The sequence below is a fragment of the Loxodonta africana genome, chromosome 1 (assembly GCF_030014295.1).
Source record: "Loxodonta africana isolate mLoxAfr1 chromosome 1, mLoxAfr1.hap2, whole genome shotgun sequence".
NCBI lineage: Eukaryota > Metazoa > Chordata > Mammalia > Proboscidea > Elephantidae > Loxodonta > Loxodonta africana.
In genome coordinates this window covers 205,722,611-205,741,510 of record NC_087342.1, presented here as the reverse complement: position 1 = coordinate 205,741,510, position 18,900 = coordinate 205,722,611, and the positions used below count along the sequence as shown (strand labels likewise).

Sequence of the window (18,900 nt, the reverse complement as noted above, 5' to 3'; positions counted from 1 at the left end):
AGGACAAATGTTGTATAAGACCACTACTATAAGAACTTGAGAAATAGTTTAAACTGAGAAGAAAACATTCTTTTGTGGTTACGAGGGGGGGAGGGAGGGAGGGTAGGAGGGGGCATTCACTAATTAGATAGTAGATAAGAACTACTTTAGCTGAAGGGAAAGACAGCACGCAATACAGAGGGAGGTCAGCACAATTGGACTAAACCAAAAGCAAAGAAGCTTCCTGAATAAACTGAATGCTTCAAAGGCCAGCGTAGCAGGGGCAGGGGTCTAGGGACCATGGTTTCAGGGGACATCTAACTCAATTGGCATAATAAAATCTATCAAGAAAACATTCTGCAACCCACTTTGAAGAGTGGTGTCTGGGGTCTTAAATGCTAGCAAGCAGCCATCTAAGGTGCATCAGTTGGTCTCAACCCACCTGGATCAAAGGAGAATGAAGAACACCAAGGACACAAGGTGATTATGAACCCAAGAGACAGAAAGGGCCACATAAACCAGAGACTACATCATCCTGAGACCAGAAGAGCTAGATGGTGCCTGGCTACAACCGATGACTGCCTTGACAGGGAACACAACAGAACCCCTGAGGGAGCAGGAGAGCAGTAGGATGCAGACCCAAATTCTCATAAGACCAGACTTAATGGACTGACTGAGACTAGAAGGATCCCAGTGGTCATGGCCCCCAGACCTTCTGTTGGCCCAGGACAGGAACCATTCCTGAAGCCAACTCTTCAGACATGGATTGGACTGGACAATGGGTTGGAGAGGGATGCTGGTGAGGATTGAGCTTCTTGCATCAGGTGGACACTTGAGACTATGTTGGCATCTCCTGCCTGGAGGGGAGATGAGAGGGTGGAGGGGGTTAGAGGCTGGTGAAATGGACACGAAAAGAGAGAGTGGAGGGAGAGAGCGGGCTGTCTCATTAGGGGGAGAGTAATTGGGAGTGTGTAGCAAGGTGTATATGGGTTTTTGTGTGAGAGACTGACTTGATTTGTAAACTTTCACTTAAAGCACAATAAAAATTATTAAAAAATAAAATAAAATAAAAAGGGGGTGATAGGTAAAACAAATTTGGGAAAATGTTGGTAATTGTTGAAACTGGATGATGGCTATGTAGGAGTTTATAAACTATTCTCTATTTTTCTGTAGGTTCAAAATTTTCCACAATGAAGTTAAAAATGTTATAAATGATTTAAAAAATAAATGTGGCTCTAAAATCTGACATCTTCAGAATCATCTGGGAGCTTAAATAAAGATTCTGGGTCACTGTCCTCCAGAATCAATCCTGTGAGTACATTTGCGAGAGTTTGCTAGTGGAAGAATGTTATTTCATAATTTCCCGGGGCACTGATGTGGCCAGTCCTGGTAGCCATCACAGCCATATGCCACCCCTTCTGATGTGTCCAGCCCAGGAACTCTTCAAAACACCAGTATTTATTCCTCCCTTTCTAGTCTTTCCTTTTCTTTTTTGTCTCTCACCTCTGGATTCTCATTCTCTCTTTCCCTACTTTATGAAGGCTGAGAGTAGGAACCTGCAGAGGAGCACAAAGTAAACCCAGTTGCCATCAACTCCAACTCATGGTGACCCCATGTATGTCAGAGTTAAACTGTGCTCCATCTGGTTTTTAATGGCTGTTTTGGAAGTAGATCATCAATTCACTAGATGAATCCGGACCTCCAACCTTTTGGTTGGCACTAAGTGTGTTAATTGTTTTTGTCACCTAGGGAATCTGCAGAGGTGCCTACAGCCCTAGCATCCCATCAGGTACAGGTACCAAGAGGCCTTTCACACTCCCAAGTGGACCTGTCTTCACTGTTAAACCAGAGCCTTGTACTTGAGTAGATGGCCCTACCCTCAAGCAGTTATTATTTTTAAAAACTTATCTTACTTCTCATGGGTGACAGATGTATCCATTGCACAGGTATACATCAAAACAAAGTGCTTTGGAGGAGGAAGATATGGAATATGTAGCTAATTGCCTCCAAGAACAACTGCCTCTTTTGCCATGAAACCAGAAGAACTGGATAATGCCTATCATTACCAAACATTTTGATTCAAGATTCCATATAAGAATTCTGATCAAAAGGGGGAAATGTAGAACAGAATTCCAGACTCTCACAGACTGTAGACTTTCTGGAGCCATGGAGGGTGGATGAACCCCTGAAAACTATTGCTCTGAGACAACCTTTGAACCTTGAATCAAAAATATCCCCTGAAGTCTTCTTAAAACCAAACAATAGCTTAACTAGTTAAAAAAGATTCTGCCCTGAGCATTGTGCTCCTTTAAGAACTATCCATATGGGATTAAGTTGACAACAACAACTCTAAAGATTAGATAGGAATCTTAGGAGGTGATGAGTTTATGTTGAGGAAGGATCAACTCAGAAAAGGAGGGGGAGAAGGTTGCACAATTCTAAGAGTGTAATCAATGTCCCACAAGTAGAAACTGTTGAATTCTTGTATCTTTTGCTGTGTGCATTCTCGACAACAAAATAAAATTTAAAGGAAAAAAAAAGTGCTTTGGGAAGCACAGTCTTAACATTTGGGTCTTTTTCTTCTATCATTTACAAACATAAAACATCAAAATTTGCTCTTAAATAATTTATTTTTTAATATTGACTCTTGTGAAAAGTTACATTTACTTAGGTAAACTTCAAGAAATCTGATAAAGAGTAAAAGGTATTTTATTAGGAACAACTAAATGTGCAAATTTCAAATATTTTCTATAATAAGTATAAATAATTCCACTTTTTCACATTAAGAATGAAAATATTGACACACACAAAATATTAAAATATTTTTGATAAGGCAGCATTTCAACATAATAAAAAAAAAAATCCCCTCATACATAAGGGCATATTATATATTTGTACACACGTCTACACACACCTCAGGTCAAGCTAACCTCTTTAGAATGAAGGCAGCAATAACCAAAAGAGGTACACATCGGCCAGTCAAAATATTCTGATCTTTAGAAGGTGTGTATTGTAAGAGCAGCTTGTTGTTTGCTTCAGTGTGAACTTATTCAGTCTCAGCAGCCTCAGAATCACAGTCCGTGGACAGTCTGCTTTTGCCATGTCCAGAGGAAAGGAACCAGGCAGACAGGGGAAAATCATTAACCACTGACATTCTCTGAGTACGTCCATTTTCCCTGAGCTTCCTTGAGCTTCTCATGGAGGGCCTTGGTGCCCTGAGGACTCAGCTCTCTTTCCTGACCTGTGTGTCTTCTCCCTTTCTCGAGATGACACTGCAGTACTGGTGGGCAGGATGCAGGGCGACGGCCAGTCCTGGCACATGTTCCAAGTCCATAAAGGCTCCCGGCCTTCCGGTTGGTAGAAGAGGAGCAGCAGTCCTGGGCTGACTCTTGACACCCTCCCAACTTTACGGCAAGATGGGGATTTTGCCAGGTTACCAAACCCAATCATCATGACCGCAAAGCTTAACTTTCCTGTCCCTGCTCAAAGGCATCCTCGAGCCCACTATGGCTGGGACTGACCCTCCAGTGGCATCAGAGTGTTTAGAGTATAGCACCTTGTTGGTGAACGGCTCTCGGCCCTTCTTGGCTGGGGCTGGCCCACCTATGTCTGCTTAGCCGTACATCTGCTTGAACTGAAAGCACTCATTGCAATAGCCACTGCACTTGGCATTGCCGAAGTGCTCACAGGCAGGGGCCCGGCAGCGCTGCTTGGGGGACTCGTCAGGAGCGGGCTCCCCACGGTGGGGTGCTGGGACCGTTCGCTGGCTGCGACGCTGGCACTCCATGCAGAGTTCCTCACTGCGGCAGGCCAGAATGTTCTTGCAGGAGGCCCGGGCGCACTTGGGCCTAGATGAGCTCTGGGTGGTACGTAGCACGTCTCGGCGCTGGCTCGACCTCTGTGTGGGGCAAACACAGACAACTGTCACTCACATTTCTCAGGGACAGCAGATAAGATTTCACTGGGCAGTGTGGACTCTACAAATAGCTTTTTGAGAGAAATGGCATCTGCCTGACCCAGGAAATAAGAGGACATATGCAGCCTCTGAACAGGACTGTCCTCCCTACCCCAAGGAAAGCCAGGAGCCCTAGGGAGGCTGAATGGGGCCATCTATTGAAAACTTGGCCCAGCTTGTTTGTTTGTTTGTTTGTTTAATAAAAATAAGCCACTCTCTTTTTAGACAGCTTTCTTATTCTGCAAGCAATGTGAGAAACATCTACCAGTCAGAATTTGCTTTTCTTATATAACACTGAGTGCAGGCACCTTGGTGCTCTGGCTTCTTCTATCTCCTAATGAAAACCAACAAACCAAACCAAACCAGCTGCAGTCTAGTTGATTCTGACTCACGGCCACCCCATGTGTGTCAGAGTAGAACTGTGTTCCATAGGGTTTTCGGTGGCTGTGACCTTTCTGAAGAGGTTCACCAGGCTTGCTTCCGTGGCGCCTCTGGGTGAAGAAGAACCACCAACCTTTCAGCTGGTAGCCACATGCTTAACCATTTGTGCCATCCTGGGGCTCCCCTCCTGACACAGGAGTGGGTATTTACAGAAATTCACTGGCCACTTAGATGTCTATGCTTATCTACTAGGAGTCAAAGATGTCTGTCACCTGGCATTTTGGAGGCTTAAAGAGGTTTTATTCTATGGCTGATTTTACCGACTTTTTGAAATGAATCATACAGTAAACTCTGACCATGGCAATCTACAGTAGTGGCACTTCTACCCCCAGGAGCCACAGGGATGCGGACTTTGTGGCCGGGAGCTCAGCGGGGAGTAAGTCTGCTTACAACGGCAGAAAAGCACCACCCCAGCAAGGAGGACCTGGCATGCACAAGAGGGGAGGACCTCCAAATGTCTCACCAGTTGCTCTTCAGTCCTTTTTGCTTCATGAAATCTCTGATTCTGAGCTTCAATGAAACACTTCTGGCAGTATCCTTCGAACATGGTGCTTCCGAGGGTGCCACATTCTCTCCCCAGGCAGGGAACTGCATTCTGGAACCTGGGGGCTGTGGAATTGGCTTTCCCCAAGGCGGCAACAAAGTCTAGAACAGAATTGATGTTCATAAGTATCACAGAGGGGTCACCATGTAGACACAGAGAAGCTGACATTAGAGAAGTAAATGGGTTTCAAAGAGAGGTTTAAAAACCGGTTGTCATAAGGTGATTCTGACTCATGGCAACCCCATGTGTGTCAGAGCAGAACTGTGCCCCATAGGGTTTGCAAGGCTATGACCCTTCAAAAGCAATCACCAGGCCTTTCTTCTGAGGTGCCTCTGGGTATGTTCGAACCACCAACCTTTTGGTTAGCAGTTGCGTCCTTAGCTGTTCGTGCCCCCCAGGGACTCCAACTACAGATGAGGCCAGTCTTAATATATAGACGAGACCAGCCTTCAACAAAATAAAAACATAATGCTATTTTTCAAACACCTTTGGCTTCATGAATCCCTCACTTTTGGACATATGTTGCTGGTCAATTAGTAACAAAACAAACAGCAGACATTAACTACCCATCCCTCTTTTGAAACCACAGCTGTGTTCTTCCAACATGAGCAAAGACTCCCTTCACCCCAGCTACTGCCCTTCGGATTTGGAGATTTCTCTATCATGCCAGCTTTCAGAAGTCTAATTTAGACTCTCTGTCATAAATACCCAACACCGAGTGACCTTTACCCAGGTACGTTTAACTCTCTACAGGCTGCATTTGGTTTATTTGATGGTGGTGTTCTAAGAGCTGGTGCAATCACATAGAGCCTCTGCAGCCACACGTGGCTGTCACAGCTATTGTGACGACTGTGCGTGTCACAGCTGGTGGAGAAACATAGGCAGATCTAACCACCCTACCACTGCCCAGACAGGCTCCTTCTCTCCATGTTTAGGAACAAAACCTTTCTGGTCAGTGGCTACTGTGTTAGGATATATCAGGCATCTCACTCACATTTGTTTTCTTTGTACTCGATGAAACACAGTGTGCAGAAGCCTTTGTTTTCGGGAGTCCCAAAATACATGCAGCCAGCTTTTCTGCACTTGCTTGTGCCTGTTCTGTCCTCAGGAGTCCGTGCAGCCTGGGAGAGGCAACCTGCCTGGGCCTCGCTTCCAGCTCTGTGGCAAGAATGTGGGGAGAGACTCTGGATGAGCTGGGAAGGATCTGACTTGGACCGCTGGTGACAGGAAGAAGGGACAGTAGGGCCGAGGCTAGAGGAGGTCTCTGTCGTAGTCCTTTTGAAGCAAGTACTGCAGATTCCATTAAACGTCCTCGTGGCATCCTGGAGGCAAGCTCTGCACTTACCAGGATCTAAATGCCTCGTGGAGTCCACATTACGGCTGGTGTTAAGTTGCCGGGCATTGTGGCAACGCTCACAAAATCCATTGTGCTGCACATTCAGTGTGAACGGGCAGCCGGGGGTCCTGCACTTCATAGCAGTGGTCTCGCTGAATAGGAAAAGGCTGGGCGCAGTTGGTGGGGCTGAGTGAGGCCCCCCAGCTGGCTCCTCAGGGATCCAAACCAAGGGTTCACAGGCCTCACCCCTGGGGGCCCCGAGAGCCATACCAGGGAGCACCTCAGGGCCAGGCTTAGAGTTCAGCTTTGGGGGTTTATTTTTATTTTTTTGCCACCTCTCGGAGCATTCGTGGCATAAAGGCTGGGTATTCACGGACATGAAGAAAGGACAGTTAGGCGTTTCACATTTTACGTCCATGAGAGAAAGCTGGGGCACGGAAGGTTCTAGAGGATTTGGAGCGTGCGCCTCTCTCCGTCCCTGCTGGTTGTTCTCCTGCCACTTCTTGTACTCATGCTGAACGAGTTCAAAGTAATCATCTACCAGATTTATTTCTTTTGGTAAATTAGCTTCATCCAACCTAAAGATCAAAAGGGAAAATATGAGAACACATACAAACACGCATGCAATTTTACATCAACACAGAGCAAACTTTTAGGTGATGACCATCCTAACTACCCATTGAAATGTAGGCCTACGATAAGGAGTTTGCCCCCTCTAAAGTAACATGACCCAATACATCTGCTAACATGTCCTAGAGTCAAATAGGAACTGAGCTAGTCTGCTGAGAAGATGTCATTATTTTTTAAAATCACAGTCTCCTTTAATCAATCTTGGCCCACCCAGAAGTATGAATAATTCTGAAGAAAGCACTACTCTGGGTAGACACCTTATTACTCTGTTGCTCCTTTGAAAAGCCACTTTTATTTCCTAAATTCTTAGAGATCAAATTTCTAGTAAAACATTACTCAGGTTATTCATTTTGGTCTAGTTCACTTAATAGTACAAACTACTTCAGAACTTTGTGTTCTGCATTTTGCGTTAACTGCTCTGAGCAGTAACTAGGAGGCAGACACAGCCATAGGCACTATCTGTTTACTTTTGACTCCCTAATCTCCACTTTAAGAAAATGCATGGGGCAATTCTTTTATTCTTTCACTGCCATCTTTTGTGCTACATTGCCAGTTCTAACAAATAGGTATCTCCTTGATATAAATAGTGTTTAAAACTTGGATACCTGTGCAATGCACACTCTGGGCCTCTCTCCCCATTTCCATGTGGCAAAAATGATGCCTGGCCACATTACACATTTTACAAGAGTCTGACATGGCTAGTCTTACCAAGAAACCAAGGGAAAAGGCTTTTGTTTCCAGGAGTTTTCACTTGCTAGTCTACCTATGGGAGTCCCTGGGTGGCACAGTTAAGCATTTAACTACCAACCAAAAGCCTAGTGGTTTGAAACACCCAGAGGTGCCTCGGAAGAAAGACCTGGTGATCTGCTCCAGAAAGGTCAAAGCCTTGAAAACTCAAAGAAATTCTGTTCTACTCTGCAACACATGGGTTCGTCCTGAGTCAGACGTGACTCGACGGCAACTGGTGGCCTTTCTGTGATGTACTAGAGCAATTAAAAAAAACTAAGCTGCCCTTGCTGGAAGCACACATTTCAAACCCACAATTCTCTCAGCATCCTGAGATCCAGAAAAATCCATGAATGAATTACTTGTTCCCAAATGAAATGGAAGGCAGTAAAGCCTAAAGTCATCCTCTCTGATGCGTGCACATGAACTCCGAATTTGTTTCAAACTCGAGGAAGCCAGCCAGCTTTAAATAATGTTACTGTTGAGCTCAGGGGTGGCAGCAGAGCATGTGGGTGAAGTTTAAAAATACTGAAAGGTTAAGAAGAATCTAGCCAACAATAAAGTGCTTACTTTGCAGCATTAATCAAATGCGTGGTGCCAACATCCCAGCCTTGGACGGGGATTTCTATCACCATCAAGTACTCTTTTAATAGCTTTTCCTTCATCTCATTTTCAGGATCTGTCAAGAAGTGGACTTTTAAGTCTTCGAATCGTCCTCGGTCTCTGTTAACAAGTGGAACGGCTCTGATTTCTGAGGGAAAAAGAACATGTAAGCAAAATATTATTGTACTAAATAAGGTTACACGTAAGGTCGTACATATAATGATTACACTTCAAAAAGGTACAAAGGATACAACTAAAGAATGGGAAAGTATTTTTTAGCCATCGTTAAATCTAAATAGAAAAATATAATGTGCTAAACTCTAACATAAAATGCACCGTTTCCAGGAATCTCATAGGATATTAAGCAGACTCCATGCAGTGGATCTTACTAGTTAAATTCCCATGCTTCAGAATCAGACTGACCTGTGGTGGAATCTTAGCTTTGTCACTATCAAGCTATGTGACATCAGACAAGTTACTTAACCTCTCTGAGCTTCAACTGCCTCATCTAGAAAACAAGCCTAACACTGCCTATGCCCCATAGGCACGCTGTGCGGATGAAATGAAATAAAATCACCTACACAAAGCACTTAGCAAGAGTGCCCACTTCAGATTAAGCTAACTACTACAATAATAGCTAACACTGACAGACATTTACCTGCTGTATTAAGGCACTGTCTTAAGGGCTCTCTATCCCTTAATTTATTATGTATTAATAGTAACAGTAGTTGTTGTTAGCTGCCATCGAGTTGATTCTGTCTCATGGCAACCCCATGTGTGTCAAGAGTGGAACTGTGCTCCACAGGATTTTCAATGGCTGATTTTTCAGAAGTAGATCGCCAGGCACCTCTGGGAGGACTCAAACCTCCAACCTTCTGGTTAGCAGCTGAGCATGTTAACTGTTTGTACCACCCAGGGACTCCATAATAGTAATAATGATAAAAAAAAAAGATTGACGTCAAGTCGATTCCGACTTATAGTGACCCCATAGGACAGAGTAGAACTGCCCCACAGGGTTTCCAAGGAGTGCCTGGTGGATTTGAACTGCCAATTTTGGTTAGCAGCCATAGCTTTTAACCACTATGCCACCAAGGTTTAACAGTAATATATATCTCCCATCTTGCTACAAATATGTCAATTGAAAGTACCTCCCAAACAATAATATAAGGCACAAAAAGATAAGGAAATATTATGATTACTACAACTGCATTACTGTTATTAACCAAGCAAATGAGAGAATAATATATGTAAATAAAAGTAACATATTTAAATAAACTTATTTCCATAGGCAAAGGCACAAATCCTGATGTCTAGTGAGAACAGGATATAGCAGTATCTAACAGAAGTTACAAATGTGAATGGATGCCGTTCTCTCACCAGGCCCGCTGTCCTTGAGGGTCACCAGGGGTACAAAGTGTTGGCTGTCGTAGCCAAGAACGATGGGGTATCTGTAGCATTCCTTAGCAGGCCAATGGAGAGGCAAGTAAATTCCGCCCACCTTCACAGGAGCAAAATTTGAACCGGATTCCAAACTCCTCAGCATTTTGTCTGTTTAAGGAAAGAGAAAGAAAAATCAGGCCCTTGGGTGACTTTCATCAAATTCCATTCAGCTACTGTTACCCTGGTGGCGCAGAGGTTAATTAAGCCCTTGGCTGCTAACCAAAGGTCAGTAGTTTGAATCCATCAGCCCGCTCGCTCGGGCAGTCTGCTTCCATCAAGATTACAGCCTTGGAAATCCTAAGGGCAGTTCTACCCTGTCCCACAGGGTCACTATGAGTCAGATGACTCAATGGCAGTGGGTTTTTTTTGTCTTTGTTTACTGTTACCTGTAGCTTTGGTGGTATGGCTCTTTCCTAAGAGCCAAAGCACTAACACTGAAAAGCACTTAAATACGAATAAGCAATCTGCAGCATCTCACCTGAAATGACAATGACTGGCCTCCTGAGAATGTTACACAGGACAAATATGTGTATTTCTTCCAGTGAGTGATACTGAAATCCAACTCGGGCCCCTGGAGTATCTGTGGATGCCATTTTGATAAGGTTGTCCCATTCATCATTCCAGTTCTGAGGGGATGAAGGAAAAAAAACTGAATGTACTTTGCATTAAAATATCACTGTGACTTCACAGTAGAATTATTCATTGATATAACTCAGCTTATTTTTTCCCTTTCTTGAAATAATCATTGAAATGATCGCTCTTTTTCCCCACTTGGGTTTTCTTCCCTTGCTCTTTTCCACTACAAGGCAAACTCAAAAGTGGGGGAGGATGGGGACAGCACCTTCTTTAAAAAAAAAAAACCTGAGGAGGCATAAAACAAGCCCCTCATCCAAATGTACACAAAAATTCCAAACTTGTGACTGAGAATAGTGAACATGTGGCTGAATGTGATTTGTTGGCTCAGTAAAGCATGTTAAGGGCAATTAACACAAAAACCAATAGAAACTCCATAGGAAAAGACCATGATCATAAGCCTGTCTGATCAAGTGAAGAAATCCACTGCCCTCAAGCCTCTGAGCAACAACAAATACCCTAGGTTAATCCCACAGGAGATTTCCCGGTGTTTTCCACTGAGTAGTACACCTTGCTTAACCAGATTCATGTGACCAAGTAAACTGTAAGCTCCTCGAGGGCAGGGACTGGGCCTCAGTTTCCTTTACCCTCCATGGAGCTCAGCCAGTAGAGGTTTAAAGGGGGAACAAAACATACCCGAGTGTCATAGCAGAGCCCCGTTTCCACAAATTCCTGAGATTTAAGAGACTCCAGTTGCCAGCGGAATTTGAAGTTGCGCGTGTCAGTTTCCTTGAGAGCGCTGAAGAGTGCCTTCCTCAGGACCAAGTCTGTGTCCTGAACACCCCACATGTACTGAGAAACAGCATGCATCAGGCAGTTCCCATCCCCTGAGGGCAGAGGGAAGAAAAGAGCAATCAGAGACATTGTATATAAGGCATAGTAAACGTTTGAAGAGTAAACAAGCCCTACTGCTATCATCCACCACCCTTCTGTTAGTTTGTTCTACTATGGTGGCTTCTGGGTTGCTGTGATACTGGAAGCTATGCTACTGGTATTTCAAATACCAGCAGGGTCACCCATGGTAGACAGGTTTCAGTGGAGCTTCCAGATTAAGAAACCTAGGAAGAAAGGCCTGGCAATCTACTTCCAAAAATGAACCAATGATAACCCTATGGAGCACAACAGAATACTGTCCGATATGGTGCTAGAAGATGAGACCCCTAGGTTGGAAGACACTCAAAATATACAGTGGTCCAACAATGAACTCCAGCATGCCAATGATTGTGAAGATGGTGCAGGACAGGGCGATGTTCTGTTCTGTTGTATATGGAGTTTTCATGAGTTGAAGAGGACTAGACGGCAACTAACAACCACACTGCTATCACAAGGGAATAAGAGGGCATGCTATGCAATGCAAATGGCTTAATTTCTTAGTCAAAGAGCCAACTGATACCGTTTCACAAGTAGGTAAGAGTTTTAAGGAAGAAAAAAATTCTTTCCCTCTTTATCTGTAATGAATGGGAAGGACAGAACAAAGGAGGCAGGGACCGGTAATCAGGGGACCTTGATTCCGGCTTGGCGTTGCCACTATCTAGTTTAGGTGACCTTGGGGGAAATCCCTTAACCTTTGAGTATTTTTCCTCTTTGTGAATTGAGGCCATTGGATTATGATCCCTAAAGTCCTGTCCCTTTCCTTGAACTTCTGGCTAAGACCCAGACACTATTGCTCTCTAGGAGGGGGTACACAGGGCAGCATGTGCAAACCAGGAAGCAGGCACGGCCCAGGTTACTAGATGCTGGCTATGACTCAGTGGTAAATGACCTGACCATCCCACCTGAGCCTGCGGGGCCTGGGAGTTTCCTCTCCTGGCTTATAAAGTGAAGTTGACACCACCAAATTGCTGACTGCCCACCTCTGCCTCCCCAGAAACGCAATGCTTTCTGTGAACCTGCTTCCTAACAACTGTAAAGTCATTTTTAAAAGTTACACAGTACCTGGCTGTTTAAATTTGAAAATAATTCAGCATTGATGGCTGAAATTTTGAGCATTCTGAGAAATGAACAGAACTAACTTTATTCCATTAATTTGTAATTTTTCCAGGTTAAAACTTGCAATTTACTAAAGCCATTTTTTTCAACCCCCTAACGATAAACATTTGAGGGAGCACTAGATGCGGAAAAATTAACTCCTTATAGGAAAGTTAAACTCCTTTGGCAAGTACAAAATTCTTTTCATAAAGAAAAAGTTATCCTGTTTTCTCACAGTACTCTATATAACTATGGCAATAAAGCTATTCGAACTTTTATGAAATTTTATTTATCATTAAGCTGTAACAAAACCCCCCAAAACCTCAAATACGTCCAAAGCCAGTATCCCTTCAATGTACACACTTAGAATGCCTAACTAAACAAGTACTCAAACAAACAGACAAAAAAGATCCCTTAAGCCTTGTGTCTTGGCAGAAGTGTGGTAATCATTGCATTCTGTTGAAATTTCCCCTTTGCAAAATCTAGAGCAAAGATAAGGCTTTTTTTCTTCTTCTTGCGCTTACTTTCAGTTCTTTATTGAGATGCACCAGTATAAAATTCCCTAAGTAACATCTGGAATTCCCCAGTGCTAAGTTATTTGACTAGCAATTGAGCAACAGCTATTGTACTTTTTGTTCTGGTGTGTAGACATTTAAACTGCGAGGTGCACCCTGGACTTTCCAAGTGGGTGTGGTCAGGGTGAGCTGGAATAGGGCTACTCATTATACAAGTGAAATGCTGCAGCCAATAGACGCTGGAATTTTTCACATGAAGTTTCAATTTTATGCCACCTACTCCCTTCCTCATTGACCGCAGTCTCATATCCTCAAACGCAAACTTGTGAATCACCCCCTCCCCAAACACCCCATTGACTTTGTAGAACCCCCCTACAGGGGGATGGTTAAAAACAAAAGGGGGTGCTAATACAAACTGGGAAGAAAAATCATGTGTTTTCCCCTCTCCTCTAAATATCTTTTCTTTTTCAGAATTTTAAGGAATTTGGTTGGAAGTAGAGAAATAAAAGAATTCTGAACATAAAAATCCCCATTTCCCAGAAAATGTTACAAAAATGCCCTTGCTTTTGTAGTTTTATTTGTGCTGTGAATCCTTGTTGATTTAAGTGATAGATCTTTGAAAAAATGCGTGTTTACTATTTTTATTCCACTTTGTTTCTTAAGGAAAAAGAGCATATTAAACCTAATAATGTCAGTTAACACTGTTAATGATCAAGTTTTCCCCCTTTTGACCCCATTTCTAACTCTGCAGAACACCGTTTTTCCCAATTTGATATTCCAAGTGAACTCCGACTCTTTTTTGCAACAAAATGGGAGAGTTAGACCACAAACTGTCAGGCACATAAAACCCCTCGATGATGGCTTCACATTATTACCGACTTCTACGCATCACTCAGTCTAATGCCACGAGCAATATACATACTTTCTATCCCCGGCTTTTTCTCTACTGAAGTTCCTAAGAGTTTATGCTTTGTGCACACAGGCAAGGTGTTGCAACGATACCCCAGGACCAAAGCAAAAGAAAAAGCACGTTTACCAATCACTCCAAGTTACCCAAGTCCAAAACGACCGAAGTTATTGCACCAATTCCGTTAATTAAGTTAATGTTCTTATCATAATTATTGTCAACAAGGGTTTTCTCCTCTTGGATGTCATATTTTCAATGAGATAGTTTAGGAATGTCATTGATATAAAAACCTGAGATTTCTGGTCTTACCTAGATGATAAGCATTTAATTGATCTTGTAGAGTCTACTTGCTACTTGTAATAATTATCTACGTCTATAAAGTAGAACTTTCTCTCAGCACTAAACAATATGCTTAGTTGTTTCTCTTGATGTACACACTCTGGCTCAAAAGAAATAATTAAAAAACCAAACAGTAAAGCGTAGGACAGGAAACAGCTATTAGTGGTAAGGCACACTGGATGAGTAGACGCAGACAAAAAGAAATAGCCAGGAATCACTAAAACTCATGAAGTAGGGGTCTAAAATCTATGCTAAAAATCTTACATTTTTCTTTTCACTTTCATAGTATGGGGCTATAGGCAATAGAACCTAGGTAAGCAAGGAGGAGATCAAAGGAGCCCTCTTGTGCCCAGCAGCCATTCACTGGGTGACACATAAAATGCCATCAATTCAAGAGGTGTAAGACCATCACAAGCATTTTCCAATTATAATGGGAAACAGTAGTTACATCCAGTTTTCACACCATGCTTTCCTTTTGAACTTAAAGCCTTTTAATATTTCCATTACTGGGTAGGAAAGAGTATTTTACAGATGATTAAGCAGTCACAAGAAGGAGATACACAAATGATCTAACTGGGGCACGGTGCTTAGAAATGCATTCTCCAGGCTCTAGTGTGCTCTGCTTTCTAACATACACTATACAAAAATATTCTTAACAAAAATATTTGCAAAAGAAGGTTGCTTTCATTATGCATGCCCCTTACCAAGATTCCGTACCAAGGTGTCTATGGCCTCAAAGGAATTTGAAAGCTTGGGCTAGTGCTATCAAAATTTAATTAACGGAGACCAGGCACCTTGGGACCTATTCCCCAGAGAAAAGAAGTGGGACGGAGCCCGTCTTACCATTGGTTTTTAGAGCCACAAGCTTCCGGACTTCTCGACACCAGTTGAGCTTCCTCTGGCTTTCCAGGGAGGCCTGGGTGTTTCTGTCGATGAGAGCTTTGTGGATGATCTCTCGAAACTGTGGACAAAACTGGCAAGTTCTGAACATTTCCAGGGTATATCGGTGCATGGTTTTAAAATGATGAATTATCCCATTGGTAGGTTTAAAAATATCTTCTGGCGTTCTCTCTCTTATCTTCACAGCTTTCCGCATATTGCTCAAATACAAAGCCAGGGGAAGGAGTTGTTCAGCCATTGTGCTCCACAACACCTGAAGAAGAGGGGAAAAAAACCCATTCCGTTAGCCTGGCTTTGATATGACTCCTATATACCTGCCTGCAGGAAACCCCAGTGTTTGATCTTGTCATTACCCTAATCTTGTAGGCAAAGATCTTAGTCACCTCCACTCCAAGATACTAGCTGGCCCCAAAGATTAACTCACACTGGACTGTTTTAAGTTACATCACTTTTAAAGATTAGTCTAAACAAGAGAAGGAAGGCGGGGAGTGGGTACTGAGGAGGAGGGGAATAACCCATGTTTGTCAGGGAGCCAAGCCTGTCTGTCAGTGATGGGTACTGTGCCTCCTAATCGACTTAAGCTCCCATTTCATTCAGATGCCACTCCTAGGCAGCCCCTGGATTTTAGGAGTCCCGAATGCCAGTTACTGGCACACCGTAGCCCTGACAAGTTTGTAGCTTCTCCCCTAAGACCACCACCAAGCAATCTTTGCTCTTGGACAAAGTCTTGATTTCTCTCTTGTAAACATTCCCTCCCTCTACTGGAAGGACAGTAAACAGTTCGTAAAAAATCCTGCATTGTATGCTGTCACTTAGGCTGCTGCTAATATTTCCTTTTTAGCCCCAAAGAAAAACATCTATGAAGAATTAAAACAGAGTGTTTTATAATCAATGAAAAAGCCTATTCTCAGCAAGCTGCACGGCCATTTTTAAGAATGGTCGGAGGTCTTTCAGAGCCTTTCCACTAATTTTTATGACCCCGGACTAATAAAGAGACCCAGCGCAATAATCGAATAAATACATTCTGCACTCCCAAAAGCAGACAGGAGCTCAATTATTTTGATTTGATGGCCAACCAAATTTCATCCTCGTCCTTCAGGAACCAACACTCAAGATACACTTACCACTGTCTCCTTTACCCTAAAATCTTCAAACTAGTGGGAAGAGATGAAAAGTTTAGAGGCAGACAAGGAAATAACTTTCAGCCAGGGGGCCACACAAGACAAGTGAAAGGGGAACAGGGGCAAAGACCAGCATCTACGACCCATGGCAAAAGAGTGGAATGACATGAATCCATGAAACTTGGATCTTGCCAGTGGAGCGCTTGGGGGGAGGGCCAGGGTGCCTTCCTACACATGCTAATTTCCAAAAAGATGAAGAAATTGACTTCAAAGCACGAAGATATTTCCTAGGAAGTTTCCTGGCAGCAATTCATCCCATTCTCAACCCCAAACTATTTGCAAGGACAAGCCTCCAGTTGAGAAAGACATTAAACCCATACAAGAGGGAAAAGAAGATTTTAGGTAGGTTTTCAGGAGGCCACTCCTGAAAGGGTCCAAGCTCCTCATAGCTATTGACAAGGTATTCTAAATCCTTATGGCTCGCTCAAAGAAGAGACGTTGGACTAGGCAGGGGCTGCTTCTGAGGAGTTTTCTGATGGTATTTTTGGATCAGGATTTTTCATCTGATTGTCAAGTGGAGCCTGGGACGAGTCAATCTCTTGGTCAGATGGTGACCTCTCCTTTCATGTAAGCAATCCCCTGCACGTGAGCTGGGCAGAATAATTGCAGGGTGCAATCAAGGGACAAAAATACCACACACACATTCTCCTTGCAGCATGTCAAAAGTTTCTTTCACAATGTCATTCATTCATCCATACATTTAACAAATCCTACGTGAGTACCTACTGAAGGCAGCACTGCGCTTGATGCAAGGGCCAAAAATCAAATACGACCTTATTCCCCTCTTTGAAATCATACAACTACCTTAGTCTGCAGCTAAGGTACAGAAGCAGAGGGACCCGCTGCTCAAGGTCCTACAGCTACCCAGTGCAGAGCCTTGCCTAGCGTCTAAGTCTTCCAATATTTGCCTCTTGCTTGTCCGATGCCACCACACCTGTGGCTACAGTGCCTGCTACTCTCCATGGAAACAGGCAAGCAGTAAGTAGTAAGATTTTAAACAAGCTAGGTATTGCCTCTTTGTGCTTTTCTGACTCTTCGATTTTGCTTTTCTGAACCTAAAGATCCTTCAGCCAACATCTAAAATAGCGAGAGCTGTCAACTGTCGCAAGACACATAAATACAAGTATCTGTCATATGATTGTAATATCCTTATAGGTCAAAGGAATACAACATTACCCTTTTTTTTTTTTAACATTTGTGTGACCTCACTTGGACTTATTTGAAGATAATTTCCCAATTTTTGTCACTACAGGCAATGAGATTCTACAGAACTTATTATTGCTCAAAGTCTTCTCCCCCTGGTTTTATTTTTCCACTCTAGGCAGACATTTTTGTCTGCAGTGTGGAAATTTATGAATTATTTATCAGCAAACATCTCATCAGATTTTTGGAAAGTACCTGTCAAAAAATTCAAACATTGCAGAAAGAACTGCAAAACCTAAAGAAGCACCTTAGACAGTAAGAATGGTGCACTAACTGTGCTGCTCAATAATCAGGGGCATTTAGAGTTGCAGTCCAGCAGGCTCTTTAATCAATTAATAACAATTCTCCCAAATGCTGCCCAGAGACACTTGACCAGACCAGCTTTCCAAGGAAGATCAGAGGCAGGGAGAACTGAAAACAAAGTGGTCTCAAAATGAGCTGAGCTCCTTCCTTACTTAATACCACTGCTTTCCTGAGAGCCCAGGTGGCAGGATGTGGGGCGACCTGGGCTGAGTGACAGTCTGACTGTGGGGTAGTGACTGGTGCGGGGGGCCTGCAGATGGCTTCTAAACTGGGGCCCCCAAAAGACAGACGGGCAACCCACTTCTTCCAGCGTACTTCTTACACTGCTGCAACTTTCAGAGAAGAACCCATCCTCCCCACCTCTCCTGCACAGAACACTGTCTGGAAGCTGTCCCTGGAAAGGTTAGCTCACCGAAGCCCCCGACACAGGCTGAGTTTTGTTGCCCCTGCGACCTGCCACCTCCGTTGGGCTGGTTCTGCATAATCTCGGCAGACGTCACAGTGGTTCTGCAAGGTCTACGTGGCCAAGAGCATGCAACGCTTAATTCCAAAAAAGACAGAAAAAGGAGCAAAGCACCAATGACCCATCTAACAAAGCTGACTTCAGCAGTCAGCTGCAGCTCAAGTTCTCTGCATTACTGCAAAGGATCAGCTGGATGGGGGATCCAGGGCTGTCACCCCAACATCTGGCTCGGCGACCTCAAGTCCCAGCATTTCAACACCTAGAATGGGCACAAACGGCCAACAAACTTCCCTCCAGAACCACTGCAAAACCAATGCCAAGCAGATGGAGCAAGCTCGACAGTCGCTGCCAAAGACGCACCCACAGCCCTTGCCCCAGATGAGCTCGTGCCGCGACGGTTACCTCTCCCTGGAGTGCGATCCTCTTCCAAGTCCCAAGTCCCAAGTCCCAGTTAGGGCAAGCGCGTTGAGGCCAGGGCGAAGCAGCACCCCATGGACGGCTGACTGAGACTCGCTCGCTCGCTGGCCGGCAGGCTGGGGGTGTGGATCTTGCCAGCTGCCGCAGATCTCCCGGCGGCGGCTCCCGACGCTCCGCCCCCGCGAGCTCGGATGCACTTGGCCCACAGCGCAGGCTGCAGACTGCGCAGTTCTCTTTTCCCTTTCTGTTTTAGGCTTGCGGATAGTCGGGGGATTTCCACCCGGGGACTTTCCAGTCACGTGACGCCAGGCCCGGCGCCGGGAACTCGCGGCCGAAGAGTCGCCCGCCGCCAGAGGGCGCAGGAGGCGAGCGCGCGGCCGCAGCCCGGCCCGCCGACCGCCCTCCCGGCCGCCCCGC

General features: G+C 44.3%; 1 protein-coding gene across 2 annotated transcripts; it reads right to left on the bottom strand.

Annotated features, from left to right (window-relative positions):
• Positions 1 to 2,672: 2,672 nt before the first annotated feature.
• TNFAIP3 (TNF alpha induced protein 3) lies at positions 2,673 to 18,699 on the bottom strand. 2 transcript variants are annotated; one of them, XM_003404007.4, is made up of 9 exons: positions 18,469 to 18,699; positions 14,860 to 15,169; positions 10,924 to 11,114; positions 10,133 to 10,280; positions 9,592 to 9,762; positions 8,182 to 8,362; positions 5,914 to 6,833; positions 4,839 to 5,020; positions 2,673 to 3,877 (listed from the first exon to the last, which is right to left on the bottom strand). In XM_003404007.4, the coding sequence occupies exons 2-9, from the start codon at positions 15,152 to 15,154 to the stop codon at positions 3,593 to 3,595; spliced, it is 2,373 nt and encodes a 790-aa protein (XP_003404055.2). In that variant the 5' UTR covers positions 15,155 to 15,169; positions 18,469 to 18,699; the 3' UTR covers positions 2,673 to 3,592. The 2 variants fall into 2 exon arrangements, with proteins under 2 accessions (XP_003404055.2, XP_023410102.2); XM_023554334.2 differs by lacking the exon at positions 18,469 to 18,699 and adding an exon at positions 15,270 to 18,009.
• Between the last annotated feature and the right edge of the window lie 201 nt (positions 18,700 to 18,900).